The 18,890-nt window shown below is 40.3% G+C and overlaps 1 protein-coding gene across 1 annotated transcript in view; it reads right to left on the bottom strand.

Annotated features, from left to right (window-relative positions):
• The window catches only part of STON2 (stonin 2), a 138,332-nt gene that overhangs the window by 79,282 nt on the left and 40,160 nt on the right, over positions 1-18,890 (bottom strand). The window contains exon 4 of the mRNA XM_045544796.1: positions 10,870-11,067. Within this exon, the coding sequence (XP_045400752.1) occupies positions 10,870-11,067 (198 nt within the window). The remainder of the gene's footprint in view (positions 1-10,869; positions 11,068-18,890) is intronic.

The raw sequence follows: 18,890 nt of genomic DNA, 5'->3' as shown, positions 1-18,890 counted from the left end.
CAAAGACTCAGGAAATTATGATACCTCCAAATGAAACAACAAAATTCCATCAATGGACACCAAAGAAAGGGATATCTGTAAAAGGAAAGACAAAAAATTCAGAATAATCCTCTTAAAGAAGTTCAGTGAACTGCAAGAATATACAAATAAAAAAATTAAATGAAATTTGGAAAACAATACGTGAACAAAATGAGTTTAACAAACAAATAGAAACACTAAAAAAAAAAAAAGACAAATCCAAGAGATGAGGAACACAATGACTGAACTAAAAACTGCAACAGAAAACTTCAACAGCAAGCTTGATCAAGCTGAAGAAAGAATCAGTGAGCTCAAAGACACAACATTTGAAATTATACAATGAGAGAAACAAACAAACAAAAAAGAATGGAAAAGAATGAAGAAAGCCTCTATGAATTATGGTACATCAACAAGAGACCTAACCTACACATAATTTAGGAAGCAGAAGAAAGAGAAAAGGGGTGAGAAAGTATATCTAAAGAAATAATGGCTGAAGATTTCCCTAGTGTGAGGAGAGACCACAACATTCAGGTACAGAAGTCTCCAATCAAATTCAACCTAAGGAAGAGTTCACAAAGATACATAATAATCAAATTATCAAATATCAAAGACAAAACAAATATTCTGAGAGCACCAAGAGATAAGAAACATCACATACAAAGGGGTCACAATAAAACTATCTGCAAATTTCTCAGCAGAAACCCTACAGGCCAGGAGACAGTGGGATGGTATGTAGAAAATGCTGACGGCAAACCCCTCCCCCAAAACCAAAAAAACCTGCCAACCAAGAATACTTTATCCAACAAAGCTGCCTTTCCAAAATGAGAAATACAATTTTCCAACAAACAAAAGCTAAGGGAGTTCATTTTTTCATAGTCAGGTCCTAGCCCAGTGGCTGGCACAGAGTAGGTCCTAATTTGTCCACTAGTTCCACCTTATAGGAATTGCTAAAAGGAGTTCCTTAAGGTAAAACAAAAGACCACTAATTAATAACATAAAAGTTATGAAAGCACAAACTCAATAAAATAAGCAAAACAGTGCTATGCTGAGAATACCCTAGGATTGTAATGATGGTGTGTAAGGCAATTTGATCCCTAGTACAAGGGTTAAAAGACCAAATTATTAGTTACAACTATAGCTAAAATAAATTGTAAAGGGATACCCGTTAGAAAACAATATAAATCCTGACATCAAAAACATAACATGTGGGCAGGGAAAAAGGAGTAAGAGCATACAGTTGTTGTATACAATCAAAGTTAAGTTGCTATCAGCTAGACATAGGCTATTTTAAGTATACGATGTTCTATGTCAGCCTCTTTGTAACCACAAAGCAAAAATCTTTAGTAGAAGCACAAAATAAAAATAGAAAGGATTCAAAGCATACTACTACAGAAAACCATCAAACTACAAAGGAAGACAGCAAGAGAGGAAGAATCTACAAAACAACCAGAAAACAATGAGCAAAATGGCAGTAGCAAACCTTCACCTATCGACAATTATCTTGAATGTAAATAGATTAAATTATCAAATAAAAAGACATAAAGTTACTGAATGAAAAAATAAGACACAACTATATGCTACCTACAAGAGACTAACCTCACTGTTAAAGACACACATAGACTAAAAGTGAAAAAATGGAAAAAGATATTCCACACAAATGGAAACCCAAAGAGACCAGGGGTAGCTGTACTTATATCAGAAAAAATATACTTTAAGTCAAAAACTGTAAAAAAGAGACCAAAAAAGGACATTATATAATGATAAAGGGGTCAATTCATCAAGAAGATCTAACAATTGTAAACAGTTTTGTGCCCAACACTGAAGCACCTAAATACATAAAACAAATATTAAAGGCTCTGAAGGGAGAGATATATTGTAATATGGTAATAGTAGGGGACTTCAATATCCCACATTCAACAATGGGCAGATCATCCAGACAGAAAATCAATAAGGAAACATTGGACTTGAACAACACTTTAGACCAAATGGACCTAAAGGACATATCCAAAACATTCCAACCAACAGCAACAGAATACCCATTCTTCTCAAGTGCACACAGAATATTACCCAGGATAGATCATATGCTAAGTCACAAGACAAGTCTTAGAAAATTTAAGATTGAGGCCAAATGCAGTGGCTGACATCTGTAATCCCAGCACTTTGAAAGGCCAAGGTGGGAGGACCACTTGAGGCCAGGAGTTCAAGACTGGCCTGGGCAGCACAGTGAAACCCCATCTCTACCAAAAAAAGAAGAAGAAAACTTAAGAAGATTGAAATTATATCAAGTACCTTTTCTGACTACAGTGGTATGAAACTAGAAATCAATAACATGAAGAATTTCATAAAATTCATAAATATATGAAAATTAAATATAATTCTAAACAAATTAATGAGACAATGAAAAAAATTAAAAGGAAAATTTAAAAATATCTTGAGACAAACAAAAATGGGAACACAACATACCAAAACTTGAGATACAACAAAAGCAGTTCTAAGACAAAAGTTTATAGTAATAAATGCATATATCAAAAAACAGAAAGATTTCAAATAAACAGCTTTAACGTTATGCCTCAAGGAAACAGAAAAAGTTGAATAAACTAATCCCAATGTCAGCAGAAGGAAAGAAATAATAAAGATCAAAGCAGAAATAAATAGAGACTAGAGAAACAATACAAAAGATCAATGAAACTAAGAGTTGGTGTTTTGAAAAAATAAATAAAATCAACAAACTTTTAGCAAGACTAAGAAAAAAAGAAGACTTAAATAAATAAAATCAGTAATGAAAAAGAAGACATTGCAACTGATACCACAGAAATACAAAGGGTTATAACAAGGCCAGGCGGGGTGGCTCATGCCTGTAATCCTAGCACTGTGAGAGACCAAGGCGGGAGGATCGCTAGAGCTCAGCAGTTCGAGACCAGCCTGAGCAAGAGCGACACCTGTCTCTACTAAAAACAGTACTAAAAACAGAAAAATTAGCCAGGTGTGGTGGCGCATGCCTGTGGTCCCAGCTACGCAGGAGGCTGAGGCAGGAAAATCATTTGAGCCCAGGGGTTTGAGGTTGCACTGAGCTACGATCACGCCTCTGCACTCCAGCCCAGGCAAGAGATCTAGATCTAGATCTATTTCTCCCATGCCCCCAGGGAGCTCCTGTCTCAAAAAAAAACCAAAAAGACAAAATATAACATGTTGGCGAGGACATGGATAAAGGTAAATGCTAGTACACTGTTGGTGAGAATGTAAATTAGTACAGCTGTTATGGAAAACTGTATGGCAGTTACTCACACAACTAAAACTGGAATTACCATATGATCCAGCAACCACACTTCTGGGTATTTACCCAAAAGCTTTGAAATCAGTATGTCAAAGAAATGTCTGCATTCTCACTTTCATTGCAGGACTATGCACAATAGACAAGTTATAGAATCAACCTCAGTGTCCATCAATAGATAAATGGATAAAGAAAATGTGGCATATAGACAGTGGAATACTATTTAGCTTTTAAAAAGAAATTTTGTCATTTGCAAAAACATGGATGGAATTGGAGAACATTATGCTAAGTGAAATAAGCCAGGCACAGAAAGATAAATACCATGTGTTCTCACTTATAGGTGGAATCTAAAACAATGGAACTCAAAAAAGCAGAGTAGAATGGTGGTTTCCAGAGCCTGGGGCAAAGGAGAAAAAGAAAGATAATGGTTAAAGGGTACAAAGCCTCAATTGGGAGTAATAAAGTTTTTTCTTTGAAATATATTGCACAGAACAGTGAATATAATAAATAATAATGTACTGCAGATTTTAAAATCACTAAGAGAGTACATTTCAAATGTTCTTACCACAAAAAATAAGTATTTGAGGTGATGGATATGTTAATAAGCTTAATTGTTCCACATTGTATTAAACAATCATAAACATCACTTTGTACCCCATAAACACATGCAACTATAATTTGTCACTTTCCAATTAAAAAATTAAAATTTAAAAAAGAATAGTTAATTTAAAGATCCACTGTGTAATTTCAATGTGCCAGGCCACTTGCTGGAGAATAGACAATGGATGTGGTTCCTGCTTCTAAGAAGGCCTCAGTCTAGTGGGAGATCCCTAAGCAAATAATTGCCTCCCAGTGAAATCTGCGCCTAAGGGAGGTTTGTACACAGCTCCCAGGACATGCAGATGCAGAGGAAGCAGCACTGCCTCTCAGAGGGTTCTCTCTAATTGCTCCTTCCCACAACCCCCTATGTTCACAAACACCGGCAGAGTATACCAGGCACAGCGGCAGGGTGAGCCAAGGAGAGAGCCTTGGGTTGAATCCCAACTCTACCTTTTTTATTTGTTTGACTTTAACCTCTTTAGCCATTGTTTCTGTATCCATAAAATAGGATAGTAATATCTACTTTTAAGATTGTGGAGATTAAATGAGATAATAAAAGTATAAAGCATGTAGCACATTCCTGGCACACAGTAGATGTTATGTAAATAGAAGCAATTTTTAAAATTATGTCTAAAAATTCTTTTAAAAATTTTTACTTACAATAATAATTATTATTATTTCAGTTTGTTTTGTTTTGTTTTGTTTTTGGTAAAGACAGGATCTTGATATGTAGCCCAGGCTGATCTCAAACTCCTGGTCTCAGGCAATCCTCCTGCCTCACCCTCCCAAAGTACTGAGATTAGAGGCCACCACACCACCACCACTCCTGGCCTATAAATCCTTTTAACGGCAAGAAAGCTGTTTGCAGATTATCGATTCTTCATGGGAAAATATCACGTAACTTACTCTTCTTTGTGTTTCCAGAGACCAGTAAAGGTAGGTACTCAATAAACATCTATATTTCTGAGAAATTTTGAACCTCTCTGGAGAAAGTTTCAAAGAAAGAATCATTAGAGTTTTTTGTTTTTTCTAACACTGATTAAAGTCCAAATACATAGCAAATGGAGACAAGAATACATATGAATATAAATAAGGCCAAATTTGTATATGTTAATGAAAGAAAAAAACATGTAATTTGTTTAAAAAAACTGTTCTAATTGTTCTTCCATTTTGAGGGAAGAAACTATTAGTCAGGAAGAATATGAATATCTCTGAAATTTGTAGCTAGAGGGAAAAATTTTTCAAGTAAGTTAATTTGTTTTTGTTTTCTAATATATTTAAGGTCCAAAAAAAATCATAAAACACAGGTGTACCTTAAGAATAACAAAAATCCCCTGTAATCCCTTCAAGCACAACGATGATCAGGTTTACCTGTGGATTTGGGCCTCAGACCCTGGTTTAGAGCTCTACAAGCCACAGCGGGTTTACGACAAAACAGGCAACAGAGAAACATGTTCTATCTTGTACACAGACACGGAGCTCAGGTGATGCTCTTAACAAATAATGACAAGAGAAACTTTCTGAGCATCTAAAAAGTTACTGTCACAAGCACTGATGTCCCCAGTCCATAATTCGTCACAAACACTTGTTTCTGAGAAAAAAATGAGTGCAAAATCTCTAGGGATATCCTACTGTTCTGGCCAGATTCCACTATGATCAGTTAAATGCAAGTGAATCAAGAACATCTGGTCTAAATTTGTTTTAAAGCCCATGAGGGTTTAAATACTTCTTTGTATTTAAATACATGTTTAGCAAAATGTATTCTTGGGTCCACTGAAACTAGAATAAAAAAAAAAAAAAGAGGTTTAGCAGAGCATGAGACAAAGTAGGGCTAACTTTAGAAAGCTAACTAATCCAGCAAGTTCGTCAAAATATTTCTTTCTGGTTTCTCTGGTTTCCAACATTTTAGCAAGTGTTGGAATGGTTCTAATGCCACACTTTAATCTGCACTTTTCTTGTATGTGAAAGAAAACCAAAACTGAAGCCCACCAGTTAACAGCAGCTTGTCCTACTGCAAACACTTATGGTGTTTTCTCTTCCCTGATTGAAGCAGACTTCAAAGGCAGAAGTCTTGCCTTTATTCCCTCCACCCTCTTACTGTTCATCAACCCATGTAAACCTGGTGGCATTTCAGAGCTACTCTGACTGGTGAAGACAGTAGGGTGTGCCCATCTTGTCTAGGCAGAGGACCCTTCGGAGATGGAGGGTGAGAGTGTTATTTGGGGTCTTGCTTATTCCCAACTCTCCTGCCATTTGCTCTGGAGAGCTGAACCCCAGAGCAAACATCACCACTCCTCTCCAGCTCTGTCCCACACCCTGTGATTTAACCAAGGTGAGGAGATTTGTTTTCCTTCCTCCTAATTATCCCCTTGGTGAGAAAATGAGAAGAAAGTGTAGGCTGATCACAGAGTCTTTCCCTCCAGGATTATGCAGGGAATCAGACTGCCCTGTGCAGCTGCCAAATCCCTGCAGAACTCCCGCCACAGATGACAGGGAAGAGGCCGCGGCTGGGCTCCTTGCAGTCCACTACCAAGCAACGGGGCCAAGGTACACAGGCTGGGCCGGGGGCACCACAGTCCCTCTCCATGTGAGAGGGGACTCACAGGTCATCTGTGGCCTGCCCTCACCCTCACACACTGTGCTGGGAAGGAGAGCCTGGCTCTGGCCGAGGGTGCTCGCGGGCAGGGAGCTCTTCATCCTCTACCTCCCTCCACAATGCTAAAGGGTATAGGGGTGTGTGAGGAATCGATGACAACAGTCTCCCCAAGGCCATTCCTACAGTGCCTTTCTGTATTTGCCTAGCACTTGCTGCCGAGAAATGCAAAGCCCTTCTCAGATCTCATCCCACATGCGTATATAGTTGATAGTCCTTTTTGCGGTAATACAGGAGTAGGCAGTAATGATCTTTATTTCCCGTATCAAAGGGAAATAAGGCAAAGAGATATCAAATTTGGGATTTTTCTTATTCCTATAGCACTTTGCATTGTACGAAACACCTTCACATACACCCTGTCACCCTGCCTGGGCAGGGACTCTTAGCCCTATTTCACAGATGAGAAAGGGAAGCTTTGGAGAGACGGCTCACCCAGAGGAGACAGACAGATGGGAATCTGCCCCACGGCCCCAGAGGGATTCAGTATATCCCCAGCAGAACCAACCAGCCTCGAAGTAGGGCTTCCCAGAGGCTGGCACTGCCACAGTCCTGGTGCCAGGTGAGGAGAGGTCATCACCTGGCTGGGGGTCTTTCCAGTGTGGACAGATTCTCTTAAAGCTCTCAATAGCTCAACTGAAAGCATTTTAAAATTCCCTACTATCAGGGTGAGTGGATAAGTGCCACAGGTTTAAAAACACTTGGTCATTCTCCTAAACTTTGTTTTTCCTTCTCTTCTTTCTATCCTAGGACTCTGGATGAGTTCAAGGCTTTTCAAAGCCAGAACTCTACCCTGACTGCACAGCTCCGTATGTTGAGGAAGAGCCTCTTGGGGTTCCCATAGCTCGGGCTGAATCCAGACACTGCAGAACTGCTCTCTGAGGACTCACCTCACTGCCTCTCATTTCCCAGGGTCTTGGAGGTTCCTGGTTTCACCTCGGGGCCTGGAGGGGTGGATGGAGGTGAGATGCAAAGGAATACTATTCCATTATAAGCAGATTGAAGCATTCTCTAGCACCTAGGCCAACCTGGGCCCTTGCCTGATTTCTAAAGAATAGGAATATTTCTTTTCAAAGTGGAGTGTGTCCAGAAATTTGTTTACATAACACGATACTGTGGGCATATAGCAATTATCTGTAGGCATTTATATCTGTTAAGGAACATGAACTTTATCCTCTCCTCAAGCTCTGCCTGCTACACATCTTATTTTAAGTCCCTTGGTCCTATTTATATTAAAAATAACCTCTAGGCCAGGCGTGGTGGCTCACGCCTGTAATCCTAGCACTGTAGGAGGCCAAGGCGGGAGGATTGCTTGAGCTCAGGAGTTCGAGACCAGCCTGAGCAAGAACAAGACCCCGTCTCTACTAAAAATAGAAAGAAATTATACGGACAGCTAAAAACATATATATATAGAAAAAATTAGCCCAGCATGGTGGTACATGCCTGTAGTCCCAGCTACTCGGGAGGCTGAGGCAGGAGGATCACTTGAGCCCAGGAGTTTGAGGTTGCTATAAGCTAGCCTGATGCCACAGCACTCTAGCCCGGGCAACAGAGTAAGACTCTGTCTCAAAAAAATAAAATAAAATAAAATAAAATAAAATAAAATAAAATAAAATAAAATAAAATAACCCCTAATGCAATATATATATTTGTATGCATCCTCTGTATAGAAGAAAGTCTAGAGGGTAACACAGCAAACTGGTTACCATGGTAACTTGGGGCACCACCAGGTTTGGGAAACCACTGAAAAAGGCTTTGGAACTTTGATTGAAGTCCAGGTTGTCCATTCCTCAGTGGTATTCTTTTTTATTTCCCCAAACAGGGTTTTGCTTTGTCTCCCAGGCTGGAGTGCAGTGGTGCAATCATAGCTCACTGCAACCTGGAACTCCTGGGCTCAAGCAAACCTCCTGCCTCAGCCTCCCAAAGTGCTGGAATTACAGGCATGAGCCACTGCGCCTGATCTGGTATTCTTTTAAATATGTTTCATAACCTTCCTCAGACCTGGTGTCAGCTAGAAAATGGGGAGAATGAGACCTGCCTTGCAGGACTGTTGTAAAGGACAGAGATAAGACACCTCATATATTGGCACACAGTGCACACTCAGTAAGTGCTGGCTATGATTACTACTCCTGCAGAAGAGGATGCGTACCCAAAGGCCATGCCTCTGCCCTCCCTTTAGCTGTGGAAACTGCCTCCTGTTGAAGAGAGAAGAGCATCTCTCCTCATACTCCAGGCCTGGTTTTACATTTGAGTGTTGGAAGTAAGCCTGATCTAGGGGCCATTTAGTTCCTGGTGGGGACCAAAGTGTGTTGGTTATTCTCTATTTGTTCCACCCCTTCAACCCCAGATCCACTCTCTACCTGCTGCAGTGGCTGAACTCTAGGCTGCCTCACCAGGGCTTCATGCCCTTTGGCTGCTGGCTGTGATCTGCCAAGGGAAACACCAGCACAAGATCTGGGTATTTATTTCCCCCTATCTCCCTGCTTGGTCAAATCTCTGCAGTGGCTCTGTCCTTCCTAAAGCCAGAGCATCTGTTAGGCAGCCCCTCCTCTATGATTCTAGCTCTTGCTTCCTCTGTCCCTTCATTAACCTCTCCAGATAAACCCTTTTTAGGGCACCATCAGCTTCCTGCCAGGACCCTGACCAGAACACCAGGGAGGAGGTTTTCTTCATGCAAACTATAACACTGTTAGAGTGACTTTAGAAAAGGGAGATGCTAAAAATAATTATAAGCTTTGGAGACAGATTAAAAATGTCCAGTTCAGGCTAGGACTCTGATTTTCATCACCTGATGTAGAGAGGCCACTGTAAAAACAGCCTGCGCCCCAAGATGCTGACCTTTCCTTCAGTGAGGGCCCCATTTCGCATTTCTCCAAAGCAACAAGAACGCTGCGGCAGAAAAGGGAAGCAGTTTCATCCTTGATGATCACTTATTCTGTGTCAGGCATCATGTAAGTTGTTCTACGTAAATTGTCTTACTCAAAGCTGATAACAGGTTGGTGAGATAAGTACTATTATTATTCTCATTTTCCAGAGGAGTCGTAAAGGATCCTGCTTGAGGTCACACAGCAGGTAAATCGCAAGACCAGGATTTGAACCTGAGCACTCTGACTCCAGAGTCTGGGCACTCCCACCCAAGCCACGTGTGCCTCCTCCGCAGGAAGGCCTGAAAAGGAGGCTGAGAGTGAGTGGAGGTGAAGGGGGGAGGTGAGCTCAGCCTCTCTTCCTAACAGCTCAGCTGCTGAAGGTGCCTTCCCATCCGTGAGATGCCCCCACAGTGGAAATGGGGTTGTGTGGGCATATTTCAGCCACTGACCAGGATCATCAGACACAGAGATTAACCAGAATTGAATGACTGTATGTGCAAACAAAACGCATTGAACTGTGGCTTGTGAAGAGAGAGCAAGTGTGTAATAAACTAGGATCCCTCTGCATTATCAAATACCAAACCAAATCCTGTCTGAACCCTTTTGTCTATAAGAAAGATCCCTGTTGTAGAACTCAACAGCACACAGCATGAGGCAGCATGAGGGCAAACATTATCCAAATTTGAAAAATTATCTAGAAACTTCTAGACAATCTTTTTGAGAAGGAAAAACAAATAGTGTTGACATACCGGATAAATTTCATCTGCAGAGAAACTAGCAGTAACTCTATCACTTTCAGAGGAAACCAATCTCTTGGGCCAAATAACCAGAAGTCCAAGAACATATGGCATCTTTCCAATGCCATCCAAAACCTTGCCCATAATATAGTAGTTGTTGACAGAGCCATCCACATTCCACCTGCAAAGAAGGCCAGCAATCCATCCTGTGACCACTGGAAAGGTTAATATATGAGCCATGGGACATGGCTACATTGCTCAACTGAGGCACAACAGAATAAACACTGAACTGCAAAATTCTGCTTCACATAACATTCACTTTTTCTCTGCTTAAATCTACCTCCTTCTTGCTGAAAAGGGAAAATGTGTGGGTGGTAGGATGACAGATTCAGCCTTGTGCATATTACACATAGTTCAGTAATCCCACAAGAAAATAAATTCACAGGGAATGGTATTTGTAGCAAACAGTCGGAAAATAACACATTAAGATACACTATCAAATGGTTTCCCAGTATGAATAATCTGCCAACCCATCAGCCAATTTGTTTTTACATTTTTCCCAATGCAATTCCAAACCACTTTGGATTCTAGCTATTTGGCCAGATGATTACACCTGTACTCATTCTGCAAACAAAGCTGGCTGCAAGGATTTTAGACGACCTTAAGGAGGACCTGAGAACACCAGAAGTGATTTGCAAAGCCCTCTGGCTTGGGGCTCCATCTTACCAGTTGAGTCAGCCCCAGAAGCCTGGCCACTCGTCTGCTCCTCAGCATTGATGAGCTGCAGGTCTGTGTATGAGCGGCCAAAACTAGGACTGCTGGTGTCTTCAGAATGGGTGGTCCAGCTGCTCTCAGAGGTCAGAGGGCATCTCCTTAGGGAGTCGAAGGAAGGGCACGTCCAGCAGGGCATGGTCAAGGGTAGGGCTGGGGACAGACCAAAACCCAGAAGCACACAATATAAATAGTTGTACTTTGTTTTCCTTTAGTGGTTGTCTTACTTTAATGTCACTCAGATCCTATGAAATCTCAGCAGCCATACAAGGCAAGGAAGTCTGGTATGAGAAGTATCACTCATGGTGCAGACGGGGAAAACTGATGGACTGAGAACCCATGGTGAGTCAGTATCAAAACCAGTATGAAAACTAAGGTCTCAGGGCCCTCGAATCAAAGAAAATCTCATTGAGGAATATGAGTTACTTTAGGGTCTAATTTTATTTCTAAATTTAGATTTCACCTTCATTCAAACCCAAACTACATGAGTCTTGCAGTTTCACCCTCACCCTTACATTTCCTCCATTGTTAGTGGCACACCGATATTCTCAATAAAACTCGCCAATGAACACTGCAAAATTAGAGCCAGTTCGGGTTAAGAAATAATAGTAGAAACTTGACTATATATGTACATGCATGCAATATGCCTCTGCTTCCTCTGAGTTTGACTATAACTGGAGATTCTGCAGACGGTCACATATACAAATGGGGATTTACTAGGGCTGCTATACTGCACACCATATAATAAAAAATATTGGGGAAATGCAGTTTGGCTTTATCTTCTTAGCCTTCAGCACCAAATCATCCTTTAAATATTATTTTAGAAAGTAGTTTTTTTGAAAAAAAATCCAACTTTCAAATTCTCCTAATTTGTCTTTAGTTAATTATCTACAACATGCTATCTCCATGGTTCTGCATAAGAATCACACCATTGCAAATTTATGAACAAGTGCTGAAAAGAGCATGGACAGGGAAGAAAGAATAAAAAGAAGAAAGAAATCACCATTTATTGAGTACCCCTGACATTCAGGCACTTTTACAAATGTTATCTTGTTTCATCTATTAAGCCTGAGAGGTAGGCAGTACTCTTTTTCTTACACAAGGGGAAGCAGACTCAGAGAGGATAAGAAACTTGCCCAAGATGATATAGTCAGTCTGGCTGGAGAACCAAAACTACAGAGTTAGGTTAAGAAATAGCAAGAGAAAACTGAGATTTAAGAGAGAAGAAAGAATAAAAAGCAGTATTTGTGATACCATATAAATATAAAACTAAAGGGAATTATCATTCCTTATTCTCTTAGGCATTTATAAAACATTAAGTTCCTTGTTCTGGAGGGCTCATAGCTCATGCCCTCTTTTCTTTAAAAATATCATCCTCTCTGCAAGGTATTTCTGAGCTGAGCTATTTTCTCCAAAGATGCAAGGCCCCTTGTCTGCTTTATTTTTCCTTGGCATTAGCACTGTCCAATGTACTACATATCCATGTCTTCCCTACAAGAATCTAAGTTCTTTGGGGGGCAGAAATTTTAGTCTATTTTGTTCAATTCTGTATCCTCATTCCTGGAATAGTGCCTGGCACAAGGTAGGCACTCATTAAATATTTGTTGGTTAAGTCAACAGATGTACCACAAATCATTCCATAACAGTCTATATTAAAACAGTAAATATTAAATATAGCCTGTTAAAACTGAACTGGTACCTATAAACCTCCTCATAAATACCAAAAAAAATTAAAGCACTAAAAATGAAGAAAAAATAAAATAAACAAAAAATCAAAAATAAAATGCAAAGCTGAACTTGTAAAAGCTTATTATTCTAGGACTGCCATTTCCTACAGTAAAGAGAATTAGATACTTTGAACTACTGTGGAAATAAAATTAAAATATTAGGTCAAATGTAATAACATTATCTAAAATATATCACAAGATAAGCAAGAAAGTAAAGAATTACCAGTGGCCAAGTGAAAGCTGGAACCCAGAAACAGTAAGCAGAGCACACAACCTGATTCTCACATTGAGGATTTAGAACAAAGCAGAGACTTGTGAGTATGAGATTTTTAAACCTCTTGTGAAGAAGGCAAAGAAAAAGAACGTAAGGCCAACCCAAAATGGGAAATAGAACAGAAGATCTGATACATAAAGGAAGAATTCCCAAAAGGCTTAAAGAATAAATCAGGAATAGGCCCCACTCTTAAGCTACAGATAGCAAAGAAAACTGCCTTAGGCTTAGGTACAGGGTAGAGGGAAAAATGTATCTCCTGAGAATTAATAACCACAGACTGTCTCACATAGGAGTTTGCAGCTAAAACTACTTGTGTGGTCTGAAAAACCTCCAGCCTGAGACTTTAGTTGAAGTATTGCTAGGTTAGCAGTGGCCTCAGGCACCTGGAAAAAGCAAGTACTAATCCTTTCTAGAGAAAGATATCTTCAAACCAGACTTCTCAGACAGAATGTTCCTAAGTCGATGAGCACATGGTTAAAAAAAAAAATCATAAATTAATAAGTCACAAAACACATTAAGAAAGCAAGTTACCCTGAACAAGAGTGAGCAAGGGGTGGGGAGGTGGGCAGAACAGACAGAATCAGACCTGCAAAGAATTCAGACACTAGAATTATTAAGCAGAAAATATAACTATGTTTAATATGTTTAAGGAAATAAGAAAAGAAATTAAAAATGTAAAAAAGGAACATGTAGAATTGAAAAAGAACTATTAATAAACTTCCAGAGAAGAGAAAAAATATACCACTGTAAGCACAGAGTTGAATGGACAGCATAGACAAAAAGATGAATATATGAAAGAGAGATGAAAACACACGGAGGACAGAGTGAGGTGGTCTCACAGATAGCTGAGTTCCTAAGGAGAGGAGAGAGAAAATGGGAGAGGGGCGATATTTGAAAAAATGCTAGCTGAGAATTTCTCAGAATTTATGAAAGATTTTACTTGTCAGATTAGAAATTCCACAGCATCTCTAACAGGATAACTAATAAATCCATAAGTAGACATCAATACTATATTAAGACCAAGGACAAAGAGCCACCAAAGAGAAAATATAGATTACCCATATTTTATAGAAAAGAATGATGATTACACTGACTACCACCTTTTCAACAGCATGACTTTGGGGGAGAGAAAGATTTTCTTTACCAAGACACAGAAACCACTAAGCATTAAAGAAAAATTAAACAAATTCCTTATCATTAAAATAAATATCTTCTTTTCACTAAAAGTCATCATAACAAGAATGAAAAGACCATCCACAGAGTAGGAGATATCTGCCGCACTTGTACCCCCCCCCCCCCCCCCCGTAACTCCTAAAATCAGCAAGAAAAAGGCAGAGAACCCAACAGGAATGAATATACTTGAATATGCATTTTATGAAAGAAAAAATCCAAATGGCACCAAAGAAAAAAAGATGTTCAACCTCCTCGTTAGTAATCCAGGAAATGCAAATTAAAACCACATGAGACACTATTACTCTTCCCCCTTATCTTTCTGCAACCCCCAATGACAAAAATAGAAACAGGATAAGCTCAAGTGTGGGTGAGGAAGTGGAGCCCCAGTGCCTTTCATGTACGGCTGGTAGGAAAGTAAACAGGGGCCACTTTAGAAAATGGCTTGGTGTTACCTGATCAAGTTGAAGATGAAAACACCATAGAGCACAACAATTCCCCTCCTTTTTAATACAAAAGAACCATTGGCACATGTTCACCAGGGTAGAGGGTAAAAATGCTCATAGAAAAACAAGAAGAATGCTTGTGGATGAATGTTCTTAACTGCCAATAAGAAGAAACAACCCAAATATCCATCAATAACAGAATGGATAAATAAATAGTGGTATATTACTATAATGGAATACACTGCAATAAAAACTAAAGGAACTACAGCTACAGATAATGACATGGACAAATCCCACAAATAATGTTGTGTTAAAGGAGCAAGTCACAAAATAATACAGTATTATTCCATTTATATAAAGTTCAAAACCAGGCTAAATTAAATCATATCATTCTTATGCATGTGTAGGCAGTAACGCTGTCAAGAAAAGTAATGCTGTTATCACAAAACTCAGGGAGGTGGTGATATGGGGGGAGGAAGGAGGACATGAAGGGGGGAAGATGTGACTGGTGGGGGAACATGGGGGGCTTCTGGGTGATGACAACGTTCTCTTCATTAAACTGGGTGATGGGTTGTACTGTTGCTCTTCATAATTTAATATACATTTTTAAAATGTTTCTTTGTATTGTTTAGTAGTTAACAAAACTTATTAAAAACTATTTATCACAAAAGACAGATTACTCAGTAATAAAGCTATTTTACTTATTTGTATTTTCACATTGGCTCTTTACATTTGTTAGATAAAATGCCAATGTTTCCCTTGAAAGAGAAACTAAGAAAAATGTGTCTGGGAGAGGCAAAGTTCCTGCAGCTCTCAAACTCTTCTCACTTTATTTATTTCTCAGCTTAGAAATCTTGTATGAGTTATTTTATTCAGGTTCCTAGTTGAATGTCCTCAGGCCACAGCTTAGTTGAAATGAGAAAGAAAGTACTGAGCCTGGAGCTGACTCTTCTCCCAGGCACCAGACCTTTGATGGCTGGGCCAGACAGCAAGAGGTGGCTGCCATCACCATGCTTCATAGCCACATCCACTGGCAAGGAATACAGTGAAACAAAGATCAAAATCTGCCTCTCCTTTCCTATATGAGGTTAAGAGCAAGGACCCTGGATACAGACTGCCTGGTTCACAGCCTGGATCCAGCCCTGTAGCCTGGGGCAAGTTACTTAATCCATCTCTTCCCCCATTTTTTCTTTTCTGTTTTTTGTTTGTTTTGTGACAGGGTCTCACTCTGTTGCCTGGGCTAGAGTGCAGCGGTGTCATAGCTCACTGCAACCTCAAACTCCTGGTCTCCAGCGATCCTCCTGCCTCAACCTCCCAAGTAGCTGGGACTACAGGAACGCACCACCACACCCAGCTAATTTTTAAATTTTTTGTAGAGACAGGGTCTCACTATGTAGCCCAGGGTGGTCTCGAACTCCTGCCCTCAAGTGATCCTCCTGCCTTGGCCTTCCAAAGTGCTGGGATTACAGGTATGAGCCACTGCACCCAGCCTGTTCCCCCATTTCTTCACCTGTAAAATGAGGCTAAAAAGAGTACAAAGCTCGTAAGAGGATTAGATTAAAACTGAGAAAGCACTTGGAAAAGTGCTTGGTACAAAAAAATTACTCAAAATGGGCTAAGTGGTAGTGATTATTGTTTCCAAACATATCCTTACATCCAATTCTACCTGAACTCTCCATTTACATCTCAAAGTTTACATGTCCAAAACTAAGTTCCTGTTAGTCCCTCCAAACCAGCTCCTTCATCCTTTCAGCTGCTCAGAACAAAGCCATGGAGCCATCCTTGATTCTTCTCATATTTGGCCCATCACAAGTTCTGATAGTCCTACCTTCAAAATATACCTGGAATCCAGTGACTTTCCACCATCTCCAAGCTACAGTGCTGGGCCCGGCCACAGTCCTCTCTTGCCCGGACCAGTGCAGTGGCCTCCTACCTGATCTCCCTGCTCCTACGTTTGTCCTCTCCTCTGAGTCTATTCTCAACTACACCCTCTGGACTGCTACACTATGGCAGCCTCCCAGTTTTAACAGAATCACCTGTTAAATTCACATTGAATCATGCCATGCCTCTGTACAAAACTCCCAAATGGTTTCCTATCTCACCCATAATAAAAGTCAAAATCCTCACCAAGTCCTCCAAGGACCCACATGTCTGAGTCCCCATGACCTTTCTGCTCTGCCTCCTTCTCTTCTCTCCACATTCACTCCAGTCACACACCACGAGCACGGTCACCCCGCAGGGGCTCTTCACTTGCTGCTCCTTCCATGTGGAAGGCTCCGGCCCAATCTCTGCGAGGTTCGAGCCCTCGTTTCCCTCTGGTCTTCACTGTTCATCACCTCTCAAAATATCACTCCCTGACCTCTGTAATATTTCACACCCACTTCACCATATTCCCTTCTTTTGCCTCATTTTTCTCTCCTCCCCCTTTACCACATTACCTAACACACCTACTCTGTATCAACTTCCCTATTGTGTTTCTGGTATGTTCTCCACCCTCCCACCCCCACAGTAGGACATGCTCCACGGAACAGGAACTCTCGGCTATATCCACAGCCTTGGGCAGCATACAGAGGAGGCTCAAAGCGACAGGGGTTAAATGAATAATAAATGTACAAGTTACACATACAACACAGCTATTAATAATATAATATTTTCCTTTCTTTTTGTCCTTTGGGATCCTGGGCAGATTAAAATTTTAAATACATATGTTTTGATGTCATTTCTTTTCTTTTTTTTTTTTTGAGACAGAGTCGCTCTGTTGCCTGGGCTAGAGTGAGTGCCGTGGCGTCAGCCTAGCTCACAGCAACCTCAAACTCCTGGGCTTAAGCAATCCTCCTGCCTCAGCCTCCCGAGTAGCTGGGACTATAGGCATGCGCCACCATGCCCGGCTAATTTTTTTATATATATTTTTAGTTGGCCAGATAATTTCTTTCTATTTTTTTTAGTAGAGACGGGGTCTCACTCTCACTCAGGCTGGTCTCGAACTCCTGACCTCGAGCGATCCACCCGCCTCGGCCTCCCAGAGTGCTAGGATTATAGGTGTGAGCCACTGTGCCCGGCCTAATGTCATTTCTTATACTTTGCTCTCTAATCACTAGGGCTATATGATTTTTCCAATGCTGTAAACATGCCCATCTGTGAGTACAAAATAATTCTAATTCCATTCTTTATCTATGGCTCCCCTGCTATTTCATAGTTGGCAATATGAAGCAGCTGTCCCCAGGACCAGTTCAGAGGTGCTCTTGTTCACTCCCAGAAAGCTCCATTAGTAACAGATTGCCCCACTGTTCAGTAACCGCAACTTGGGGAGAGCAGGGATTGTGTCCAGCATTCTCATAGTTGTATTCTCAGCACCTACATTTTTTTGCATGAATAAACTAGTTAATTGATGCATGCATGGGTAGTTTATTGTGTTTTGTTTCTCACACTGAGGGGGAGATACGCCACAAGTCCTCTCTGGTTGAGCTAGCACAGTCTCTGGAAGAGGAGAACATTGGAGTTTTAATAAAACATTTTAAGTTCCTTTTTAGATAACTAGAAAAAGTTATCTTTAAGAGCGCTTCACCACCTTTCCATGGCATGATAGTACCTTTAAATACAACAACAACCTAGAGAGTAGTTTTAAGTGTTTTTTAAAGCAGCCCCCAAGAAAAAAACATGAGTGTGTGTTTGTGTATGTATATGTATGTGTTTGTTTATGTTATGTATGCATGTATGTGCGTATTATCTATGTTTATGTATACAGTGTATACGTCTGTGTATGTGTGTATATATGTGTGTATGTGTATTGTGTGTAATAATGGGAAAATCACAAACTGATGATAATTGTCAGATAATAAGAACAGGGCAGGATGGATGAGACACCAGCCTAGTTTTCTTGCCTATTTGGTTTTTTTTTAAAAGAAAAAAACAACCAACAAAACAAAACTGACTTCACTGAAGAAGCCATCCTTCAGGTTCTACCCAACAGCTCACTAGCCCCATAAATGAGAGTCACTTAGTCACTCTGCAGTGGGTTTCACATACCTCTTTCATCTTTCACTCACCAATCCAACACATACTAAGCGGGTACCTACTAAGTCCCAGGCACTGTATTCTGGGATGGCAAAAAAGTGAGACAGACAAAGGCCCTTCCCTCTGTGAAAAAGAGAGACAACAAACAAGCAAACTAATAAATATAACACCACATTTCAGGTAGAGACATGGGCTGTGAAGAAATTTAAAGCAGGAAAAAGCTAGAGAGTAGAGATGGAGTGTTCTAGGCTTCACTGAAGAGGCCATTATGACAGCTGAAGCAACTCTATCTTGGATGCTAATCTGCCATGATGACTTCTGATTAACCCCAATTCTGAGACTATC

This window comes from Lemur catta, chromosome 1, assembly GCF_020740605.2.
Source record: "Lemur catta isolate mLemCat1 chromosome 1, mLemCat1.pri, whole genome shotgun sequence".
Classification (NCBI taxonomy): domain Eukaryota; kingdom Metazoa; phylum Chordata; class Mammalia; order Primates; family Lemuridae; genus Lemur; species Lemur catta.
Note: the sequence above shows the minus strand (reverse complement) of the source record. Positions and strands in the feature narration are given on the sequence as shown.